This window comes from Mirounga leonina, unplaced genomic scaffold, assembly GCF_011800145.1.
Source record: "Mirounga leonina isolate KUSES-001 unplaced genomic scaffold, KU_Mleo_1.0 Mir_154, whole genome shotgun sequence".
Taxonomy (NCBI): Eukaryota; Metazoa; Chordata; class Mammalia; order Carnivora; family Phocidae; genus Mirounga; species Mirounga leonina.
This window is the reverse complement of record NW_023270389.1, coordinates 11,475,419-11,499,614: the sequence shown is the minus strand read 5'-3', so window position 1 is coordinate 11,499,614 and position 24,196 is coordinate 11,475,419. Positions and strand designations below refer to the sequence as shown.

General features: G+C 36.9%; 1 protein-coding gene across 5 annotated transcripts in view; it reads left to right on the top strand.

The window, feature by feature from the left end:
- The window catches only part of MARK1 (microtubule affinity regulating kinase 1), a 117,201-nt gene that overhangs the window by 50,362 nt on the left and 42,643 nt on the right, over positions 1–24,196 (top strand). For all 5 annotated transcript variants that reach the window (XM_035010094.1, XM_035010095.1, XM_035010093.1 and 2 more), the window contains 3 exons: positions 16,873–16,921; positions 18,007–18,072; positions 21,793–21,863. In XM_035010094.1, coding sequence (XP_034865985.1) covers positions 16,873–16,921; positions 18,007–18,072; positions 21,793–21,863 — 186 coding nt within the window. The remainder of the gene's footprint in view (positions 1–16,872; positions 16,922–18,006; positions 18,073–21,792; positions 21,864–24,196) is intronic.

Below are 24,196 nucleotides of genomic sequence, written 5' to 3'. Positions count from 1 at the left end.
AATATTTTGAAACACTCATGATTCTGTTTTGTTTAAAAATCTGTTTATAGTTAAATTGCCCATAGACGGTTTCCTTTTATTGCTTCACTTTCTTTTCTTCCTTTTCCACAGGAACTAGTCCCTCAGCTAGCTTAGAATAAAAAATATGAACAGTTCTAAAAAAGGGTGCAAATAAAAAACAGCAAGGGGAGGAAAAGAAAGGAGTGAGGGTGGAGATTGCCCTGCTTAAACCTAGGAAAAGCTCTTTCAGGTTGCTCATTACTTATCTGGGAAAAGTTTCTCAGATACACATTTTAGTACATTAAGAATGAAGCAAATATTTTAACCCTTATGCCATATGTGTTAAGTTTGTATATGGCAAATTAGTATACATTGTGATTTTTATTAAAATGTAGTAGGATCATGGTCACATATGGAAATGTGACAGATAACTTTTGAATTCCTAAAAGAGGTCGAATCTTAATGTAAGAACTTTTTAGTATGGTGTGTTTAACTATACTTGCGGTCATTTTAACATTAAATTAAAAATTTGGGTCTGTGATATCAAGGCTCTCCCACTTAGCTCAGTGCCAGATAACTCAGTTTATTTTATCTACTTCTACTCAGAGATCTTTGTACTACTTACTGAGATTTCTTTTAAATTTAGCAATCAATGTAACTTTTATAGCACTGATATTTCTGATCAGGGAGAACAAAATATTTGCTTCATTCTTTTTTTTCCTCTGTGAAATGGTATACCTTATGGATGTCTTCTGGGAGAAACTTCTAGCACCAGTCTGTTAGCTAATTAGGATGCAGTGGTAAGAGTTATAAAAAAGTATCCTCTCTGGGCAGATGAATTACCCAAAGATGCTCTTTCCCTGGGCTGGAGCCACAGTGGGGCAGATTTTGCCACCCCTCTGCCAGGAATCTTCTAAAAATGCACAAAGTGCTTACGTGTGCCCCGTGGCCCCGTGACCCCATCCATCACCCGTCTGGCTTCTCCACTCTTCCTGGATTAATCTGCGAGTTGCTCTAGTAAACCGAGTGATTTTAAGTGACATTAAGTGATTGAGGCCTGTTTTGCAAGTTAGATGCCCAGTAATATGACCCCCACTCAGTCTTTGCCAAAGGGGCCCAGAGAAAGCTGTAGAACCACAGTTGCACTTGTTGAAACACGCAAACGTGAAGCCGAATGTTGCTTTATTTATCTGAATAACTAAAACATGAACTTGATGACAAGTAATTTCTGTTGTAAATTCTGCTAATCTTGCTGATGAAGTGTTGCTTTTCCAAATAGGTATATAAAGAATGATGGCAATTTTGTTTTCTTTAATCTGTGCAAATAAAATCCAAGGAAAGATAGATGTTCACTAAATGTAGCTCTGTACACTGTGGGTGTGTCATTATTTTTGAAATTTTCATTTATGCTCATAGATTTGCTCTCAGTTAAGAGTTTTGAAAACAAACAACAGATAAGGCTTGTAGAACATTCAACATTTGGCCAGTAGGATCTCCCAGTCTCTTTTTATATCTAAAAAAGTAATAATGGAATGAGAAGTATAATCTGTTTGTTTTCCTTAGCATTGACAGTGAAGTCCTTTAGGTAAAAAATAGCAAAACACGTTGTCCATGTCATTGGTGTGCTTATTAAAAGGCAGATAATGATAACACATATATTTGAAATAAGGATTCATTTTAATCTCATTTCCAAAAGCATTTGGTTAAATCTTCTTCTGGACTTGATCTGAATTTAAGCTGATTCCCATCCTTTATGTTCTCTTTGTGTGTAACATATTTATAGGAAATAGTACTTTCCTTTGCCAACGTCAGTGATAGACAAAGTAACCTAAATTTGATACTGCAACTGTTTAAAACTTCTAAAATATAAAGCTCTCAAAAACAGTTTGGTCTTTGGAATTGTTAAGCATCTTTGGCTTCAATGTTGTTTACGTAATATGCTCATATTATTTTGTATCATATATTTTGAATTAGTGGGATCCAATTTAGTGAGTTTTCATCATTTAAAAATTATTTGAGTTCATTGCTGTATTTACCCCTTCCTCTTTGGACCATGAGTCTCACCTGATATTTTAATTAGTGTTTTTTGGGGTAGGGTTTATGAACTAAACTAGCAATTCCTGGGGATCTTTTAAGCAGCCTAATAATGTTGGAAGAAAAGCAAAACAATGAAGCAATTTTGTTGATAGTTCATGTACTCGAAATGTAAGATTAATTCATTTTTTCAGAAATTCCACTAAGATTTCAAACTTGGACACATCAGTTTACACATGGATGACAAAGTCTGTGTTAGCCTTTCTGAGCTCATAGCCATGTGGGTGCAGTTTATCTATCTTCTGTGTATTGTTTATTAATTTGTATTTTCTGTTGTTTTACTATGTTGCATTATAGTCTCAACTCACAAAAACTTTCGGCTCAGTGGTTCTGAAGTGATTTGCTGAGTAGTAAAGCCTGAAATGAGAATGGAGATACGACTGCTGTAACTCAGAATTATGTCCTTAAATAATAAAGAGGGCTGCAGCATTGCAACGACATAGACTGTGAATCTGTGTGCTAGGACACTGGTTTTGTACAAGCAGGGAAAGTACAATCAATTTTCAGTTAACTGACATCTGAGAATTAGACTTATTAAGTGAATAATCCGTTTACGCCTAATGTCTGGTATGTTATCTGTTGTGTAAAATGTTGTCAGATGGTGACCTAAGCCATTAATCTTCGGTGAATTTTCAGGTAAAGCCCAGCAACCTTTCTGGTAAGCTAGTTAAGTTTTCTAGAGCATCTGCAAAATAATTTTTACCATGGTCACTACAGGTAGAGAGGAGGACAGAACCATGGAAGCAATATTCAGAATTAAATTTCTGTTAGCAAATTATCAAGAAACCAAACTTGTAAAAGCAATCATACAATTATTGACACATATTTTTATCAAGGAGAGAGCAGAAGAAGCTCTTTGGCAGGGTTCCTTAACAAATCTCTCTGTTGGACATATGTTGAAATACTAGTTACTGTCACATATGCATGCTTTAAAGCATATTTCACTTTATTGTTCTTTTCACATGTGTGGGCCATTTGAAGGAAAAATCTTGACCAATTCTTTTGTGGGTTGGTGAAAATCTAAACGATAAGAGTTAACATTTTGTGAGCTGGGTTGTAGACTGCAAAAGTTGTCTTCGAATTAGTTTTTCCCTTCAAATTAGAGGATGTCTGAGTTGAAGGCATAAATTTGTGACCCTGCCTACAGTTGAGACAGCCCAGGAAGAGAATACAGAAAGAAGAGAAGACCAAGCTTTTTTTTTGGAGAGCCTTTTTTTTGGAGAGTGTATATGGGGGCAGTAATTCTGCAAGGAATGATGCTGCCATGCGAATAAATAAGCTTATACCTATGCCCAGTCACTCAGTATTTCATTTGCCATGAAATTAGTGGTTAGCAACACACCTCTGATCTTGATTTGGCTTTGAAGGAAATATTGAAAACAGGTTATCATGAAATCATGGCTATTAAAAGATGTCTCTTTAGCGTACAGTGTGAAGAATTGGTGGGAAGTATATCTTTGAAACTGAAATATGATGGATTTTGAGGGAAAAGGTGGTCAAACAAGTTTCCTTTAAAAGGTGATACCAATAATGTTAATGTCTATCTAGAAATATGTTGAAGATAAGATAACCAGATTTTCTGAAAATAACAAAAAGTTTCAAGTAGTCCACTGACCAAAAATTTGACTTTTCTAAACCTTGTTGGCCCTCTTTAGTTATTGGACAGAAGGGTCAATGACCTATCTTTGGGCGTGTTTAACACACAAATGCTATATCCAAATATGAAAGATAACCTTCCCGAGCAAGCATATCCAAAGGGTATATTAAGAATTCATTTGCTATTATCCTTCCAATCGAAACTTCTGGCCTTCCAACTTTTCAGTGTGATAAGATTAGCAGTCTAGACTGGAACCTGTCTGAGAGCTGTACATAATCTTCAGGGAGAAAGATCTTTGTAAAGTAATCAATCTGAATGTCGCTGACACATCATCTGATGCTGGTTCCTTTCTCCAATCTATATGATCATGACTTAGGATTTTTTTTTAATTCAGTAGAAATAAAAAATTTTAAAAAACCTTGAAATGGAAACTCTCTTATGGTCGCTAAGTGCCATTGAGCCTGATACATGTGTTCATTAATTCTTAATCTAACAAGAATTTATTGAAAGAAGGTTGTATTTCTCCATATATTTTCTTCTGTTTTTTGGCTCCTCCTTTTGTGTTTCCTTTATGTAGAGTCATTGCCTTTTCTGTTGGCTTCGATGTTAGACCCCCACAAAGCTTGGTCTTCTTTTCTTTCTGTATTCTCTTCCTGGGCTGTCTCAACTGTAGGCAGGGTCACAAATTTATGCCTTCAACTCAGACATCCCCTAAATTTGCTTGTAATTTCTCAAAGATAGCCCAAACTTCTCATATCCAAAACTGAACTCCTGACCTCTGCCCCACTTGCTCAGTACCTAGCCCACCTGGTGTTCTTCCAGCATCCTCTCTCAGTGAATGACACTGTCCTCGAGTTGTGCAAGCCAGAAGCCCAGAAGAGCCCTTGACTCCTCACTCTTCCTTTTTCCCACCCTCTAGTCTATGCTTGGGTTGTGCAGATTTTGTCTTACAAAGCTTTTGAGAACATCTGCTTTTATCTTTTCCCATCATGACCACTCTAGACAAAGCTGCTGTTGTCTGTCCTGGGAACTGCCCCCTTAGCCTCCCAGCTGGCCTTTCTGCATCCACTTTGCATCCCTCTGTACCCGTGCACACGCACACACACCCACACACCCACACACACAGTTTAAAAAGTCATCAAGAATACAGAGTACCTTCATTTAAACTTCGAGATAGCATTCCATTTTTGGTGGTCTGGAAATCACATTCATTGACAAGGTGTACAAGGCCCCACCTTCCTCTTCCACCTCATGGCCCACCAGCTCCCCACAGCCTCTGCCCCGCCCCATCTCCTGCTCTTGCAGCTTCAGTACTGCACAGACACCAGGCCTTTGCAGCTCTTCACCCCACCCTCCGCCTAAGGCACGCCGCCCCCCTTCACTTCATTCATCCTTATTCATTCCTCCCATTACAGCCTTAGAGTCATTTCTTCAGGGAAACCTTTGCTGTCCACAACAATGTTAAATCTCTCTGCCCTTCCTAAAATTAAGAGCTCATAACCAAGGATTATTCATAAAGAATTGCTTTAGTTTTTATTTGTTTTACTCTTGATAGTAGGTTTTTTTTGGGTGGTTTTTTTTTTTTTTGGTGTTTGTATTCAGTCTCTGACTCTTAACACCTCTATTCTAATTGCTTGGCCTTTATTGGCTATAAAGCATATGTCTATTTCTATATTCTCAAGAAACTACATAAGATTTACTGAAGTGTAGATGTGGAAGGATTTTCTCTTGGAAAAGGGGTTGGCTAGAAATCTAAATCACCTTTGAGTCTTAGACTAAACCATCTGGCTGTTTTATTTTATTTTTTTTTTTAAGATTGATTTATTTGTTTGTTTGTTTGTTTGTTTATTTATTTATTTATTTATTTGAGAGAGATTGTGTGAGCACTGAGCGTGGAGCCTGATGTGGGGCTCTGTCCCAGGACCATGAGATCATGACCTGAGCCAAAACCAAGAGTTGGCCGCTTAACCAACTGCACCACCCAGGTGCCCCTCATCTGGCCATTTTAAAAGTCATATTGTCATTTTGTTATTTGAAGAGCCATACTCTTATTTTTTTCTAATTTGGGCAGTTTGTTGACATAGTAAACTGGCTTATTTATAGTTTTTGGATGAGGACTTCAAAATGTCTTTCCCATTCTAAAAAAAGTTGCTTTCTTATGACATTTGTTAGACTAAACTGTTTCATTTCTGTTTTTTTTTTTAAGAAATAAAATGTCACATACAACTGAAGCCTTATGTGTTATTTCTGGGTTCTATTCCTGTATTTTCCTACCTGTAAATAACTACTATTCTGAATTTGATCTTTCTTACTCTCATTCACATTTAAAACATTTTTCACATATGTGTTTCTATATGTAAAATACTACATATTATTTATTTTTAAACCTCTTATCTTTGTACAACTCGCTTTGTTCAAGTAACATTGTCCTACAGTTTTAGTCATGTTAGTCTTTATAGTCTAGTGCATTTATTTTCACTACTGTTACTGCATACCATTGTATGAGTATGCTACAGTTTACCCATTTACTTATTAATAGATATACTACAGTTTGTGTATTTGTGTTGGTGGATATGTAGATTGTTCCTGGTGTTTTTATGTTTTGCTTTTTTTCCCTAGTTAGTTAGCTTTTCATTTTTGCTGTAAAAGCAGTGTTGCTGCAGTGATCACTATTGTGTATATCTTTTTTGTGAAGATGTATGAAAGGATGTATGTCTCCCAGCAGACTTATTAGGATGTATCTCTCCAAGCAGAATTGCTAGGTTGAAGGTCATGCGTATCCTCAATTTTACTAAATAATGTCAAATTGCTCTTCTGAGTGGTTGCACCAGTTTACACTTCTGCTAACACCGTGTGAGATTTACTGCTGCTCTTCATTTTTGCCTGCACCTTATATTAATACCCATTTCTTAATTTTTGTCAACCTTATGGATGCATTATGAGATCTTATTTTAATTTCCATCATTTCTAACTCAGACTGTTTTCAAATTTGATCTATTTTATGTTTAATAGCTTTTGTCTGAAATTACTTGATTCGCTATCTCAAGCAGTACATTTATTTAGCACCAGCTTGAGCTCGGAATTGTACAAGGCCTTGGGAAGGACTCAAGCAATATAAAATTGGTACCAGTTATAAGAAATAAGAGTCTTACAGTCTTGTAATCTGTCTAGATGAAACTTGGGAAAGTGGCCCAGCCTGTCATTTAAAAAGCATTTCCTTCTCTTAACTTTGCAACAGTTGACTTACAAGTTGTCAAGGTTGGGAAGCAGTACTGAACAACCATTTTATTTTTTTTAGTTAGAAATCATCTAATATATATTCATTTACTTGTATTCAGATCTCTTTTTTCCAACTACCATTTCATGGGAAGAACTTGAGAAATTTGCCTAAGTTGTTATACTACTAGCCATAACTTTATAAAATATGTGGTGTGTCCATAAGATGTCTGAAGGCTGAAAAAAGAGTGAAGTGATGATCCTAGAAATTTAAAAGCTGAAAGTGTAATCTATAGGGTTCTATAGGTTAATATAGGTTAATATAGGCATATCATATGTAAAATCCCTAAATGGATGGGCACCTCCGAGAGAGTCTAAACGAGGACCCAGCAGTCTCTAGGAGCTGAATGTCATTTGCAGGGTCAAGCAATGCCCACACCTCTCATTAATAGACTGGTAAACGGCTATCAAAGATACAGATGGGATTTTTATAAAGATTACAGTGAAGGCAAAGAAGGGGGCTCCTGCCCTCACCAAACCCAAATCAGAACAAAATACTGGAAAGGCCAAGAAGGCTGTGTCGAAAGGCACAAGAATATCTGAATGTCACCCTCCTCCTACGAGCCCAGTTCCCCATGACCAGTGACAGCCTGGAAGAGCTCTCCCAATGGGAGCAAGCCTGACCACCCTGCCTTTGTCAAGTTCCCCATGGCCACAAGTGTTTTCTCTCTGCCTCAAGACCACAGAAGCAGTGAAGGAGTCCTGTGATCTTGAAGCCAAGGGCAACACGGTGAGCAGGTCCTGTGTAAGGAGGATGATGTGCATTTGACTGGCCCCTGACTATGGTGCTTTGGGTGTAAATAGAACGAGGATTGTCTAAGCCATGTCCACGTGGCTACGTCTAAATATAACAGATTTTCGCACTATCAAAAAAAGAGTAAGAATCAAAAGGAATAGAAGCGGTAGGAAGGAAGAGAACAGTTAAGAAGAGAAACGGAAAATGCTCATAAACGAGGCAAATACTGATAAACACTAATGGAGTTTGACTGACCATGACCTTAAGCCCTGACTAGAAGGACTGAATTGAAAAGTAAATATCTCTCTTGTTTACTCACTTCAGTTACCTGGAACAATGCCAAGAACCAAGAAGGCAACACTCCAGGCCTCTGAAAAACTAACTAGAATAGCTGTCACGAAGTACAAACAGTAAAAGCCCTCCCTGCCTCGTAGTCAGAGAAAACCCACCTCAGGCCTTCACGCAGCACTCATTTCTCTAATTGGACACACAAGATTCGAACAAACTCTGGCCTTGATTTCAGCCCACAGCAAAGCTAAAACAGTAAGTTTGGAGAGTATTAGTGAATTCGGAGCATTCCTGCTAAGTTTAAGAATGCTAAAAATATCATGATGTCACAGTTTGTCACAGTTTGAAAACGAGCAAGAAAAAAATGAACTAAAAATTAGAATCCAAAACTCAAATAGTAGTGTGGGACTATTTAATATATATGTTTTCCTGGCTTGTACCTGACGTAGGATACATAGAGTAATTGACTTTTTTTAACAATAACTGTCCATCTCAAGGTAGACTTCTTAGCATGGTCTAAATTTTCAGCTCTCCTTCTCCCCTCAACCGTCTCCACCTTTCCTAAGGAAGAGCAAGCACTGGGAAGATTGGCACCCTCGCTGATGACGGTCTGCTCTGGGCTAAGAGATCACGTATATGTGGCTCACTGTCTCTCTCTCTCTCTCTCTCTCTCTGCTTCCTTTGACTCGGGCAGCTGATGCAGAGGCTCTGACATTAACTAGTCCTGTCCCTTTCCTGCGTGCAGCCAGCTGGAATATTGCGGTTTAGGGGAGGGCTGAGGGGAGTTGTGAAGAGGAGGAGACATCTTAGACCTTTTACTAAAGCCATGGGCTACTATTCAGTTGGCCCCAATTCTCTGGATTTGTAGTGCTAATGACCCAAATCTAGCTGACAGTTGAAGTGTTTCTTTGGGAAGAAGGGTGATTGGTGGGTCAGGCTACTGGCATTTCATTGTCCTAGGTCAGTGTGCCCCTTAAAACACACTAATCCCTTCTCCCAGCAGCAGCCGCTCTTCCTCTTTCCACAACCGCCTGTCAGTTTTAGTCTACACACACCCAACCCGCACAGGCCCATTCATGCTTTTGCTTATTACGGTTTCTTCCTCACTCCTTGTCAGTGACTGCTGAAGGAGAGGAAACTAAGGATAGAACAATATATTGAAGACATCGCTGAGATGGCTATGTATTATTTTTTTCACTGAAATAAAACATTACTTTCTCATGAGAACTTTGGCCCTTCCTGACTGTTTCCCTGGTTTCACCTCCACATGGCTGTAGAGTGGCCTTCGATTTAGGTATACTTTTGTTAGGTGCCCCAATTTTCAGAAGATAATTTTTTTTTTTAAAGATTTTATTTATTCATTTGAGACACAGAGATACAGAGAGAGAGAGCATGAGCAGTGGGAGAGGCAGAGGGAGAGGGAGAAGCAGACTCCCGGCCGAGCCAGGAGCCCGATGTGGGGCTCGATCCCAGGACCCCGGGATCATGACCTGAGCCGAAGGCAGACGCTTAACCATCTGAGCCACCCAGGCGCCCCAGAAGATAATTTTTTTAAGGATTTTATTTATTTGAGAGAGAGAGAGCCAAGAAAGAGAGAGCAGGAGCAGGGGGGAGGGGCAGAGGGAGAAGGAGACTCCCCGCTGAGCAGGGAGCCCAATGCGGGACTCAGTCCCAGGACCCTAAGATCATGACCTGAGCCGAAGGCAGACGCTTAACCCACTGAACCACTCAGGCGCCCTCAGAAGATAATTTTAATCCTATCTCTAGCTCATCTCTGTTCTTGGTAGAACAGAATGGCTAAATTCTAGGTTCCGGTCAGGGACTGCATTCATGAATTCATTGCCACTCAAAAACCCAGCTTATGAAATAAATAACAAAAACCAGTATTTATGGAGAATTGCTTGAAGGATATGCAGCTAATCCTTTCCTTTAGATTACTGATTCTCAAACATGGAGCTGCCAGGAGACATCAGTATCTTTTCATTAGTTATAAGATACGTCTCAACCAGTTTGCTTCCAAAACTACCAACTTTGCCAGTAATTGCATAAAAATTAATGAGAATAAACTCAGGACTACCCATGTGACAGTATTGTCTCCAGTCTTGCAATCTGATGAGTTTTCTTGAGGCAAGAGAAGGAAGAGGAGCTAGAACTAGAGCCGGTGTGGCCTGTCCATGCCACCCTTCTTGGACTGCCTTCTGGAAGTGCCCTTGCTAGTGAGGAAGTATGTGGGAGCCCCTCTTGCACTGCAGTGAGGAGCTGTTAACTGAAGAAGTATGCTAATGGGAGGAATTATTAAAAATGATCTGGACATTTAACATTTAAATTGAACAACCTACATAACCACTGACCAGTCTCTTCACGTAAGGCCAAGGATCCCCCTCCTCTCCTAGTTTGGGTCTGTTGATTGGCATTCAGCTTCGTTTATCTTGCACATATGTCACCCATAAACTCACATTTGCTTCTGTTTCCAGTTTTCTTTTCTTTTCTTTTTTTTTTAATTAATAAAGGGAGAATTTAAAGACACCCAGAACGATCTGAGAGCAGACCCCTAGATTTTATTTTCATCTTTGACATTTATCTTGCCCACACTTAAGTGGACAGCAGCTTTTATCTAGTATTTACAGATTATTCAATTTGGCTTGTTTTGTTAAACAACAAACTTTAATTCATTGGTTTAAGTAATATTTAATTGCATTGGACAGACTTTAAGGCAACCACTAATGATCCCCACTTCTGGTGTTCACATCTTTGTATAATTCCTTTTCCTTGAATGTGAGCAGGACCTCTGACTTGTTTCTAACCAATACAATATGGAAAATGTGATGGGATTTCATTCCCACGATTACATTGTGTTATATAGGACTGTCTTGCTAACCAACTTGCCCTGGAGATTATCCTTGCTGGCTTGATAAAGTAAATGGCCATGTTGGAGAAGCCTGCTTGGCAAGGGCAAGGGAGCAGTCTCTAAGAGGTCAGGGTGGCCTCCACTCAAGAACCAGCAAGAAGCCGGAGTCCTCAGTCCTATCGCTGCAGCCTGGGTTAGTTTGGAAATGGATTCTTCCCCAGTTGGGCTCTGAGATGAGAGAGCAACACCTTGATGGAAGCCGGAGGACCCAATGAAGCCCTGCCCAGAATACGGATGCCCAGAAACCATGAGATGATACACGTGTGTTGTTATAATTGCTAGGATGTGGTAATTTCTTATTCAGCAATAGAAAGCTAATATATTAGTTAAATTATCTGTTTGCAGTAACATTTATAGCTGACAAATAGGTTTGGGGCCTACTTTGGTAAGCATGCTGTTTGTCAGCTTTGGGAGTGCGAGGGTACAGGGAGCACCCTGGACTGTGAGCGTGGAGGGTGCTCAAGCGTTGGCCGGGAGGTTGCAGAGGGCGTGTAGAGTAACGGTTGAGTCAGTGGAGCCCAGTTACAAGCTTCTGTACTGCAGTGCTTGTGAGTTGTGATTTTATAGTCAAATACAACAACTTAACAGAGAAAATCTTAATAAGAAAGCAAGACCAAATGAAGCAAACAAAGGTCATTTACTTATGTGTAAGCATAGGAGAGCCAGATTGGTATCGGGGACTTTTCTATTAGAAATACACAATAACGATAATACTGATGAATTCAAGTGACAGTTACAGTAATGCTGCTCCTATTAATAACAAATCTAGCCACTTTTAAAATCTGTATAATATAGCAAAACCAAAATAGAGACTATTTGTGTTTATTCTTTATCATACTTTCTTCGGGTGTGGGGTGGAGGTTCAGAAGGAAAAAATCAGTATTTAAAAAATATAAAGTTCAATATCTAAAAAAATATATATATATATACACCTTAGTTACAAATAAGTGTTTTTCCTTATAAAATGATTTTTTTTAATGTTTAGGTGGTTTATTTTATTATTAAATGCTTATAAAATGACTTCATGAAAGCCATGAGAAAATAAGAGGCTGCCATAGTATTTGACTTGTTTTTCTGTGGGGGGAAGAAACTCTTTGGTTACAGTAAAACCCAGGATCATCAGATTTGTAAGTTGCGATTTTATATGTGAATTTTATCTACTCATGTGTGAACTTTATCTGCTGATATGCTGTAGTAAGAAAAAAAAGAGTTGAAACCAGAATTATAAATTTTCTGAAAATCTGACCTACAGAGTGCTGCCCCTGCCATCAGCCAAGGGAGTCCTTGGGCAAAGGTGACCTCATGATAGGCCCCCTTACTTCCTCTTTCTCAGGGAGGTGAGGGTCTTATTTGGAGGAGGGTTCATCAAGTGAGCAGAGAGAGGAGGCCTGGGTGGTGTCAGAAGCTAAGGTAGAAACCCTGAGTGTGTACTGAGGGGAGTGCCCACCCAGAACACAGGAGATCCCACAGAACTCCACCCCTGCTGTCAGTCCTCTGAAGTCCTGGTGGGGGGGATAGTCACCTGGATTCCAGGACCCCGTGGGCACACTTCCCTCTGCTGACCTGAGGCCACCCCACTCAGACCAAGGCCCTCCACCTCTCTGAGACCCACAAGGAAGAAGTGAGGGAGTGTGACTTCTGGCTCCCTCTGCCTAGGGCCTCCAGGGTTACTCATATGAATGACCCATTCTCTGATGTTGCAGAGGAATCTACAAGGTATATGATGAACAATCCATGTTCACTACTATCCACAGCCATCTGGTATTGTTGGAGATTGGAATGGGCTCAAATACTGGCTTGAAAAGACTCAGGAAAGCAAACAACTGATTAAAAACTGTTCAAATGATCTGAACAGACATCTCCTCAAGGAAAATCTGTAGGTGGCAAGTAAGCCTATGGAAAGATGGTCAGCGCCATCTGTTATTAGGAGTTGCAGATTGAAACAACAATGAAATAACACTACACACCTATTAGAATGTGAAAATATAAAACACTAACAACACCAGACACTGCTAAGGAGGTGGAACAGCAAGGTCTCATTGCTGGTGGGAACACAAAATGGTAGCCCACTTGGAAGACAGTTTGGTAGTTTCTTACAAAACTCAACAACCATATAATCCAGCATTCATCTTCCTTGGTATTTACCCAAATGAGTTGAAAACTTATATCCACACAAAAACCTACACACAGTTTATAGCAGCTTTATTCACAGTTGTCAAAACTTGGAAGTAATAAAGATGTTCTTCAATAGGTTAATGGATAAATAAACTGCTACATTGATATAATGAAATGTTATTCGGTGCTAAAAAGAAATACTCTATCATAAAGTAATGAAAAGACATGGAAGAGGGGCGCCTGGGTGGCTCAGTTGGTTAAGCGACTGCCTTCGGCTCAGGTCATGATCCTGCAGTCCCCGGATCGAGTCCCGCATCGGGCTCCCTGCTTGGCAGGGAGCCTGCTTCTCCCTCTGACCCTCCCCTCTCATGTGCTCTCTGTCTCTCTCATTCTCTCTGTCTCAAATAAATAAATAAAAATCTTTAAAAAAAAAAAAAAAGAAAAGACATGGAAGAACCTTAAACGTATATTACTAAGTGAAAGAAGTCAGTCTGGAAAGGCCACATACTATATGATTCCAACCATATGATCTTCTCAAGAAGCAAAAGTATGGAGAAAGTAAAAAGATAAGTGGTTGCCAGGGATTTATAGAGAGGGAAGGATAAATAGGTGAAGCACAGGGGATATTTAGGGCAGTGAAACTATTCTGTGTGATACTGTAATGGTAGATATTTGCCATTATACATTTGTCAAAACCCACAGAATTTACAGCACCAAGAATGAACCCTAATGTAAACTATAGACTTTGGGTGATAATGTATCAATATAGATTCATCAGTTGTAACAAATGTACCACTGTGGTGTGGGATGTTGATGGTTGGGGAGGTTGTGCATGTATGGGGACAGGAGGTGCATGCTAACTCTATACTTTCTGCTCAATTTTGTTGTGAAACTAAAACTGCCCTAAAAATAAATACCTATATTTTAGGTATAATATAGATATACATGTACACATACACACACACACACACACACACACACTCCTGATGCTATATTCCTCACCTCCTCCTGGTCCGTGTACCTGAGTGAGGCAGTTTGGTCAATGGACACCTCTCTGAGACAGGTATTCAGTCTTGACAAGAGCCTGGTGGCAAACTAATAGCTGCTTTTTAAAATCCGTTAGCCGTTTTAGGGAGGGAATGAATCCAAAGCCCTATGGGGCTCCCCTCTGAGTAGAGATTGTTTCCCTTTGTCAGAAGCAGTCAGCAAAACCATCAGTAACAGAGACTTATAGCTCAGAGGAGCCATTAGGGCTGTGGGTCCCAAAGATGGAAAAGACCAAGCAGCATAGGCACTCAATATTTCTTGAGTTCTAGGCCTTCAAGTACAGAACAGGGGTGGAGGGCAAATTCAGCAAGACCTAAGAAAGTTGAAGGTGTATATACACCACTATCAAAAAATTAAGCCTCTAGGTATTTAAGGAAACACGTCAAGAATATTCATTATAACACTGATTGCAATAGTGAAAGTATATAAATAAGTTAAGCATTCTCAATAGAACAGTGTATAAACTGGTTTCCTCTCGTAATGGAACGGAGCAATTAAAGTAAATGGACCAGATCTATATACAACAGGGATAGAACAAAGAAACATTATGTTGAAGAAAAAATAAGTTTAGAGAAATAATTTCAGTATGACTCCATTTATATAAAGTTTGAAACACAAAAAAGTAATATTGCTATTTATATATACATGTATAGAAAATTATAAAAGTATGTAGCTTGTTACATACCAGCTTTAGGGCATTGGTTATATCTAGGGTGGGAAGGAGGAAAAAGAGGTGGGGATGAGTCTCTAGCTATGACTATAATGATCAATGTCTTAACGATGTTTTATTAAATAAAAATATATTTTTTTAAGATTTTATTTATTTATTTGACAGAGAGAGACGCAGTGAGAGAGGGAACACAATCAGGGGGAGTGGGAGAGGGAGAAGCAGGCTTCCCGCCGAGCATGGAGCCCAATGCGGGACTCAGTCCCAGGACCCTGGGATCATGACCTGAGCTGAAGGCAGGCGCTTAACGACTGAGCCACCCAGGTGCCCCTTAAATAAAATTATTAATTAAATATTCATGGGGCGCCTGGGCGGCTCAGTCGGTTGGTCATCCGACTCTTGATACTGGCTTAGGTCATGATCTCAGGGTTGTGAAACTGCGCTGCATCAGGCCCTGTGCTCAGTGTGGAGTCTGCCTGAGATTCTTTCCCCCTCCTCCCTCTATTCCTCCCCCTGTTTGCGCGCACTCTCTCTCTATATATGTAATAAATAAAATCTTTAAATGTAAAAAATTTTAAATTTTAAAAAATATTTTTCTTAAATATAATAAAATCTTATGAAAATATGGCAGAATATTAGCATAAGTTGTTTATTTAATCTTGATGGTAGATACAGAGGTAGGTGCTATATTTATTTCTACTTTTTAACAAATTTGAAATATTTCATAATTCAAAAAGTGAATGAAGAACATTCATTCCAGGCAGAGGGGGAAAGCTTGTGCAAAGGCCCTGACTAGAGAGGAGTCTTAGCAAGTTCAACTGAGAAGGATGCTGGTTGGCTTGAGTGAAGTCCATCCAGGAGACATCCATCTAGATGTTATCTAGAGTGTCATGAGATAAGCCTGGCAAGGTAAGCAAGATCTTGATTTTCAAGGCCTGGTAGCCCATGTTGAAGATTATGGATTTTGTGCTAATGGCACTGGGAAACCACCAGTGGATCTGAAATAGTGTAGTGCTGTGTGGATAATGGACTGGAGGATGGGAGTACAGAAAAGGGAATGCTGAATGGATGTACAAAGATCTGTGGAATCCAGTGTTGCCAGTGGGGATGGATAGAATTGACAGATGTGAGATGAATTTTGGAGGTCGAGTCAGTAGGTCTTGGTGATGGATCTGATGTGGAGATTTGGCGAAGGCATGTAGTTAAGGATGACTCCAAAGTTTCTGTAATAGCTGCTGGATGGATGTAGGGAGCTGGGGAAAGTCAGGCAAAGATCAAATTTGGTATGAGAAGTCAAGTCTTGGGTTTGAATTCTTGTGAAAATATTGGGTAGATACTTGGATATAAAGGTTAGGATAAGAAGAATGCTCTGGATGAGAGATCTAAATTTAGGAGGCATCAGCAAATTGACATTCGAAGCCATGATGAATCACCCAGCAAGAGTGAACTAGGTGCTTGATTGTGAACTTAACATGTACTCAGAGACAACATAGAGAAAAAAAAATGCCAGGTCAGACTTGTAAAAAATGGGCCCGATACCGTAAAATAAAACGAAAGGAATTTTTCACATTCGTGTTTCAAAAAGTGACTTATTTTCAGTCTGTTTTGGTTTTATATAAGGTGGTAAATATATTTTTATTGTCCTTTACTACTATTATGCAAGTTTCCCTAAAAATGCTACTGAAAATAGTTTTGTTTCCTTTTCAAATTTTATTTAATGTAGGTTTACATCATTTAATCTTTCATAAAGTGTTCAACCAGTAGAGATGATTAAAGAATCAGGACCCCCCTCCCAGCCCCCAGAGAATGTTGGTTTGGGATAAAAATCATGTGAAGGATCATTTAGTTTCATTTCCACAGTATTTTTATTTTATTCCCAGTAATGAAGAGTAGTCAAATAAAAATTTAAGTTTTATTGTATATGGTGTACACACACACACACACACACACACAACCATCTGAATTCATCTTGTTAAAATTGTCCTGGAAATCAAGTGTCAGCAAAGTCAGAGTTGAACCTGAGGAACAAATCTCTTGTTTCTTTCTTAGCTCATTACCAGGATCTCCTAGTGTCTTGTAAGAAGATATATTTCTTCAAGTGAATGATTTTAACAGAAATATGTCTACCCTGTTTTCTTTAACAGTTGTTTCGAGAAGTACGAATAATGAAGATATTGAATCATCCTAATATAGGTATGAAATTTACATATACAATTAATGATGAAGTATATTCTTTAATTTGAAGCTATCTGAAAAGATAGAATTTTAAGGATGTTCTTTATAAAAAGAGTGATAACCTGAGAAAGTGATACTTTTAGTAAAAATAGATTATAAAGAAGTTAACTGAAGGCTACGGATGGCTATCTACTACTTTGCTGTTTTATGCTCTCTACTAAAATAATATATATGACTTGGAGTTAACGCATACAAATATTTTTTGTATCTCCTTACTAAATTGTTCTAGAGATTGCATGCCGTTTGAGATATTTATAAGAAATGAATTCCAGATAATTTGATAATATGCATTTGGATTTGACCATAGTTTATAGGCAAAATCACTAATTTGAATTTTTAAGAAAATAGAATTTATTTCACTTTTAGTTAATTTATTCCCAGAAGTTCTGGTTTTTCCCTACGTTTACAAATAAATATATTGACTACATATGTAGTCATTGGATTATAAGAAGTAAAAAGTAATTTTTCTTTTAATCTCATTTTCTTAACACTTGTTTCTTTCACACTTAAAAATCTTATGCTTACTAGAGATGTTAATGTGATTATTTGTGATGTATAATTTCAACTATGTACGTCTGATAACTTGGTGGTTTTTTAACCAGAAACTTTATAACACCACATATTATGGAATTTTTTTGTTTCTCTACCAAAGATTGTTTAACATTTTATGACAGGCTCATTATATAATACAGTCTCCTTTTAAGCTTTACTTAAAATTTTGTTATGCTGAGCTTGTTTTGTTATTTTAAGCTTTTCCTTTTTATTATATTATTCTCATTAGAAAAAGTAATGGTTTTTTTAATCCCAGAAACTTAACTCTTTTGACCCAGCAGTTGGTTACAAATCACTTTGTGGTAAGTAGTTTTCTTCCATAGTAGTCATAACCCTTGAGAGAATTTTTCAGTTTAAAATTATAATTAATAATTTTCAGTAAATACTCAAATTTTCCCCTGGCTTAGGGAAAATTTATACTTAAATTTTCTTAAAGCAGCTCCAGTATATGCTAACAATTACAGAATTATATCTGTGATTTCTTTTTTCAGTAAAATTGTTTGAAGTTATTGAAACAGAGAAGACCCTCTATTTAGTCATGGAGTACGCGAGTGGGGGTAAGGATGAGAGGGATGGAAAAGTTATCTTTGATGAGACATACAGAATTATCAACACCCGAAGTTTCACTGTAACACTTATGTCTTCACTGTGATTAAGTGATATATCTTAAGTAAAATTCAGTGTTTACTTTCAGGGACTATTGATCCTACATTTAAAAGTCAGATTTTTTGCTAAGTTAAAAGTTGCCTAGGGACATTTTTCTAAACTCTAAATTTGCATTGTTATCTATGAATGTTTTGATTCTCTTATCTAAGTATTATATTATTGTGATTAGAATTGCTTGGCTATAAGGAAATTCTCAAATTCCCAATGTATTTAATAAAGGTTATAGTAAAAGCATATTCTAGACCAGATGTTTATTTCAGTGACTGTTTATATATGACAGATTCCCGATATGCATGCATTTTCAGGATAATCCATAAAATGTTTCAATTTAAACAACTATTGATTTATACATGTTATAAGTTAGAAGACTGAGTTGACAGAGAAATAAGATGTATTTGTAGAATATAATACATACTTTTGACTGCATAGTGTCAAGAGTAGGAGTGATTTTTAAACACTGGTATATAATAGAAAATCATTTTCATCTTCTGCACTTTCCGTCAAACGAGAGGTACATCAGCTCAAAATCACTATTGTGTTAGGCATAGGGCTTTCTTAGAAACACAATTAAAATTTTTTGGAGATAAATCATTGAATAAGTAAAAAAAGAATGCTTGAAGGTTTTAAGCAATTGAAGAATTAAGAAGTTAAGCAATTAAAAAGGAGGGAGGGCAGCTGCAATTATTTAAACCACTTTGGCTAATTAACTTTTTTGCTAATCAATAGAAAACCTTAGGGTTGAATTTAGTGTTGATTCCTTTTAGCTAATAAAAGTGTATAGATTTTTATGGTAATTCAGATTTTATGTAACTTCGATAAAAAGGATTTATTTTAGTCTATTGTACCTAAACTATGTATTTTTATACTATTTCTTAGGTTTCTAAAAATGTTTACTACAAATATCACATATATTTTAATAGCTTTTTCTGTTTTTAATGCAGATTGAAAGTTTTAGTAGGTTTGGTTTTTTGCAAAGCCTTTTCTCATCCTGAAAGTATTTTGATGGAGGTTTTTTGACTTAACCTGAAAACCTATGTCATCAAGGTTTATTATTACAGGGTTTTTAAAAAGTATTAATACAGCCATGTGAATTTGCATAAAACATAGGTCTATAATAAAATTAGTGAACCTACAGTTACCACATAATGAACTATTTCTCTATTTTTCTATCCTTTAGTTAGATTTATATAATAGTTTGTCAGCGTGGGAACCCTGGGAGTTATTTTTAGTTCAGTTAGACTCTTCTTTTCCCTTTTACTGATCTAAAGTCTGGAGAAAAGGGCTAGACATGCTTTGATATGAGAAATTACAGACTTCTAAAAATTGGTGGACACTTCTGTTTTTATGAAGGTCCATCACAAGGCTCTGTTAATATGTATGCTGTTTAGTGATAAATGGTAAGTACAGTCAACTCTCTATTGGTGCTAATGAAGGGGAGCAATGGCTGGAGAAACAGAGAGCACATGGGGTCATCACTGCTCTCCTTCAGTAGCATAGTTAGGAGGGGTACTGGGTGCAGTCTACAGGGGTGTATACTGGAATTCAGCCCAAACCAGGTGCTCTCTCATTTGATTCTAACACCTAGTGGTAAGTTTTCTTTGAGTCTTGCCCATCAGTGATCCTTTAACAAAACCATCATGGTTCTGTGGTGGCAAATCTAGAATCATTTCCTTGCCTTTTTAATCTGTAAATAGCAAAGTAACTTTTATAATCAACACTTAATATTTTTCCTCTGAAATTTCTAGACATTTTAGGATTGACTCTGACATGGACAAAGAGTTGAGTCAAACAGCTGCCTCTTTGTCAGGAGTATTTAGATCATTTTATTCTGGTTCACTACGGGGCAAAAGATCTTTGGTGATTACGTAGGCAGGGAACTCCTTTATGATTTTGAACCACATTTAATCCAAAAGAGTCTATTAAAAGTAGGTGTTGGGGCTGCTCTGGAATGGTGTGTTGATTTCTTCTTTCATTCATGCCAATAATATTTATTAAATGTTTCTATGTACCAGATGTTTTTCTGGGTGCTGGGAACACATGGGTGAGCAAAGACAAAGTCCTTGCCCTCAAGAAGATTACATTCTTTTGGGGAAGCAAATCATAAACAAATAATATATAGTAAGTGAAGGACTAAGTCTTGTAAACATCTGGGGTGTGGACATTCTAGGCAGAACTTAAGAGCAGCCCATATTTTTTAACTCTTGCATATATCTTTCCCAGCCTAAACTCACATATCTGGAATTAACTACTGTGATGGGTCGACTAGAGCATCCATTCATTTCTGTTTTCATCATCCCATTCAGTCATTTAAGTATCTTGATATCATATGTTGTCTGACATTGTAGATGTATTAATTTCATCTGACGTACATCATTACATATTTGGTTTTTAGTGTTTTACTTATATATTTATAGGATTGATATTGAATATATATATATAATTTTTTGTATACTTAGATACAAATATATAATTTATTGAGTGCTTACTATATGCCAGTCACTGTGCTTAAGCACATGCATTACTTCATTTAATCCTTACAACAGCCATGTGAGATAGGCACTGGATAGAAACTGGGTCTTAATAAAGTTAAGAAATCTTCGTAATGTCTCCCAGTAGCTACTTGGGGCTAAACCAGGATTCATATCAAAATCGGCCTGATTCTAAAGCCTGAGTTTTTAACCACTTTGCTGTATTTACAAGAACTCTTTAAGCCATTTCGTGAGTTTTTAATATACATGTATATCTATATGGTGTAAATATAAGGATGTAAAAAATAAATTTCTCCCTTACACTGAGATATTTTATTTTTAATATTGTAACTAAATATTGTTTTTTTTTTACTAGTATTGACCAGCGAAAAATGAAAAAACTTCCAGACATGTAAAGTAATGGATCTAATAAGAACTTTCTATAGTTTCTAGTTTAAATTATTTCAGCAAGTATGTATTGTCTATCCACTTTGTGTTCTGTCATGGGGATAGGGCAGATATGATAATTGAAGCTCATTTGTAGTAATGGGAGATGCACACAGGATGAGTTAATTCTGTATAAGTACTTAAGTACCAAAATAGATGAAATGAGTATAGTGAGAATAGCATAGTTAGAGTATAGGAAGGAAGTGGCTGAAATCAATGTGAATGGAAGTAGTGAGAAAAAATTTGATCAAGACTCCATGACAGTAGAATTTAAGAGAGAGAGATCCAACGTAATACGACTTTTGTTACTTTGTCTGACATGTAGTTTCCAAATACAAAGCCAAATGTAATTTTTGATTGCTCGCACAGTGGCTTCCCTTTATTAGAATGGATAATAAAGAGTTGACTGTATTATTGTGTAATACTTGAAATCAGAAAGCAAATTTTCTTGGTTATGTTTTTATGATTTATTTTTTAAAAGAGTTTTGCTAAATCATAAGCTGCTACAGATACTCAATTCTATGTGTAGTTTTTCCCTTTTTTCTCTTCATGTAATAGTTTGTGATTTACGTAAAACTACCAGAAAATTGTGGGCCAAAAGCTTCTCTAAAAACAAGGCAAAAACTTGACATTGCTTATATTGTTAACTGAAAAATCTATGTATATTTTACTGCCTGCTTTACCTTTCTGATTCAGGTGAAGTATTTGATTACTTAGTTGCCCATGGAAGAATGAAAGAAAAAGAGGCCCGTGCAAAATTTAGGCAGGTATGGAAAGTAGTTTTTTAACTTTGTTTTGCTAATGTTTTTAGTGATATACAATGGACAGTATCACAAACTGGACTTCAGAGTACATGGTATTTTAAAAAGAAAAATTCCTGCTTTCTTATATGTTTTAAGAATGGGAAACTGAAAAAGAAATTTGTTCTTCCTGAATTTAAATTTAAGATAGTTGCATGTGGTTATTTTTAGATGATCATAAATAGTGAAATGTTTTTAGGTGAGTCTCATTAATTCATTGATAGTTTTGGAAATACAGACTAGATTAAGAAAGAAAAGAAATACTTAATCCTTTACCCAATAATTATTATCAAGAATTATTAGCTTTATGTATTCAGTATATATGTGTAGTGCTTAAAGACATTGTGTTTTCTTTTGTCATTAAAGATGTCTTGGTATTAGAACTCATATCTTTGTAGATGTAAAGATTGTGGTCAGTTTTATTTAGTCAAGTAGACAAGAAACCTTACAAATGTGGTAGAAGAATATGGTAAGATGTGTATATTTCCGGTTCAAATTGAACATGACTTGTTCTAGAAACTATAAAATAAGAAAAAGTAATTAAGTTCCTCTAGGATTTTACTCCTAATTTTTAGGAATGAAGTGATTAAAAACATACTTTACAAATTACTATAGAAATGACAAATATGGAATTGTAAATTGTTCATAAAATTTAATGAAGTGAAATTTCAGCAGGCAACTTGCTATAGCCCGAAGTTTACCTTAGTGAATTTAAAATATTTCATTTAAAAATAGCTCAGTACTTCTGTAAGAATGGGTACTGATTCTCTAGTTAAAGGGGTCTTGTGATCAATAAGTTTGGGAAACACTGAATATGGATATAGGGTTACATATATATTAACATGTAAACAATTAGAAAAAGTTGAAAGTTCTGGAGGAGAGGGGGAAAAAAAAATCTGTTTCACCTTATTTTAACATAGTATTCTCCAAATTGATCACGAAGTGAATTTGTTTGATAAAACTCTGTTGTTGATATTACTTTTTGGAACATAATTTGTGAAATACTTTATACCAAAGATAGGCATAGCCCTTTGATTTAGGATAGCTTCCTAGAAATATTCATCCTAAAATATCTGAAATCTGAAGACAACCGGTAATGAGGACAGGACCTTGAAGACCTGAGTGGGGTTCAGCCACTTACTGCTCAGTCCTCTCTGGTCCCGGGATGGAGGCTCACCTTGAGCAAGGCCCTGGTCATCCCCTTCAATGCCATTGTTCCCTCAGTATCAGTCAAGCAGTCACAGTTAGTAGCCGACTACGAAAATTACACTTGACGTTAAGTATTTCCACTGGGATCTTAATATGTGTTGTATAGACTGCTACTACTGTAGTTCTTTTTAGTCACCTGGCTGTATTTATTTACTGAAATCATACTGTGTGGAAATAACTGTGTTGGGTACTCTGTGGAATTGGAGAAGAGACAGTGCCTGCTATTACAAAGAACTTGCCCATCTTTCCCGATGGCTGGAACACAGACATTTTCATAAAGACCCAAATAATTATGAATTAGCTCTTTTTAAAAATAAAGTCTGAATTATTTTTTGAAATACTCTTCATGTTGCAGAGGTCGAGTGTCAAATGCTATTTATAAATAAATAAATATTAAGGTTATTTACTATCTGTATGTCTTCCTTCAGAATTAAAAAGGTAACTAACTCATCTTTTTAAAAACCAGGGATACAGGCATACACAATTTAGGAGTCATTTGACAAAGGGTTCTGTTCGTTTTTAAATTTGCTTTTGAGGTGCCTATTTTTCTTTATAAATTTAATTAAGATGATAAATGTACACTTTTATTTTTTGCTCTGTATCACGAAGTTATTTTTTTTTTAATTTTAACGGCTTAGGAATGTACTGTGTTAGCAAGTATATACACACATATGTCCTTTACTTTACTATTGGAGACAGCCAGAGACAATTCCAGAGCACTTCAGTAGCCATGGACCATGCAGTGTCTCTGCATTCCTGAAGTTTTGAGGACCTGAAAGAAAATTACAGTATTGATTCAACTCTTCCAGTATCAAGGCTACTACCTAAAACTTGGAATTCCTGACTCAATTATAAATTAATTGCAAAGCAACCCAACATTTGCGCCTCATGGCAAAACACAGCTCTGAATTTAGGGTCAGTGCAGGGTTGATTGTAAATCATGTTTTCAAGATCCATAAAAGAACACTCATAAGGAAGTTCCTACATCCTACTTAATGAGGTACAGAATGTTTTGTGATGGGAGGATCTGGCCATAGAATAATGCAGTAAAATTTAGCCTTGTGCATGGGGTTTCTTGCAGGGAATCAAAT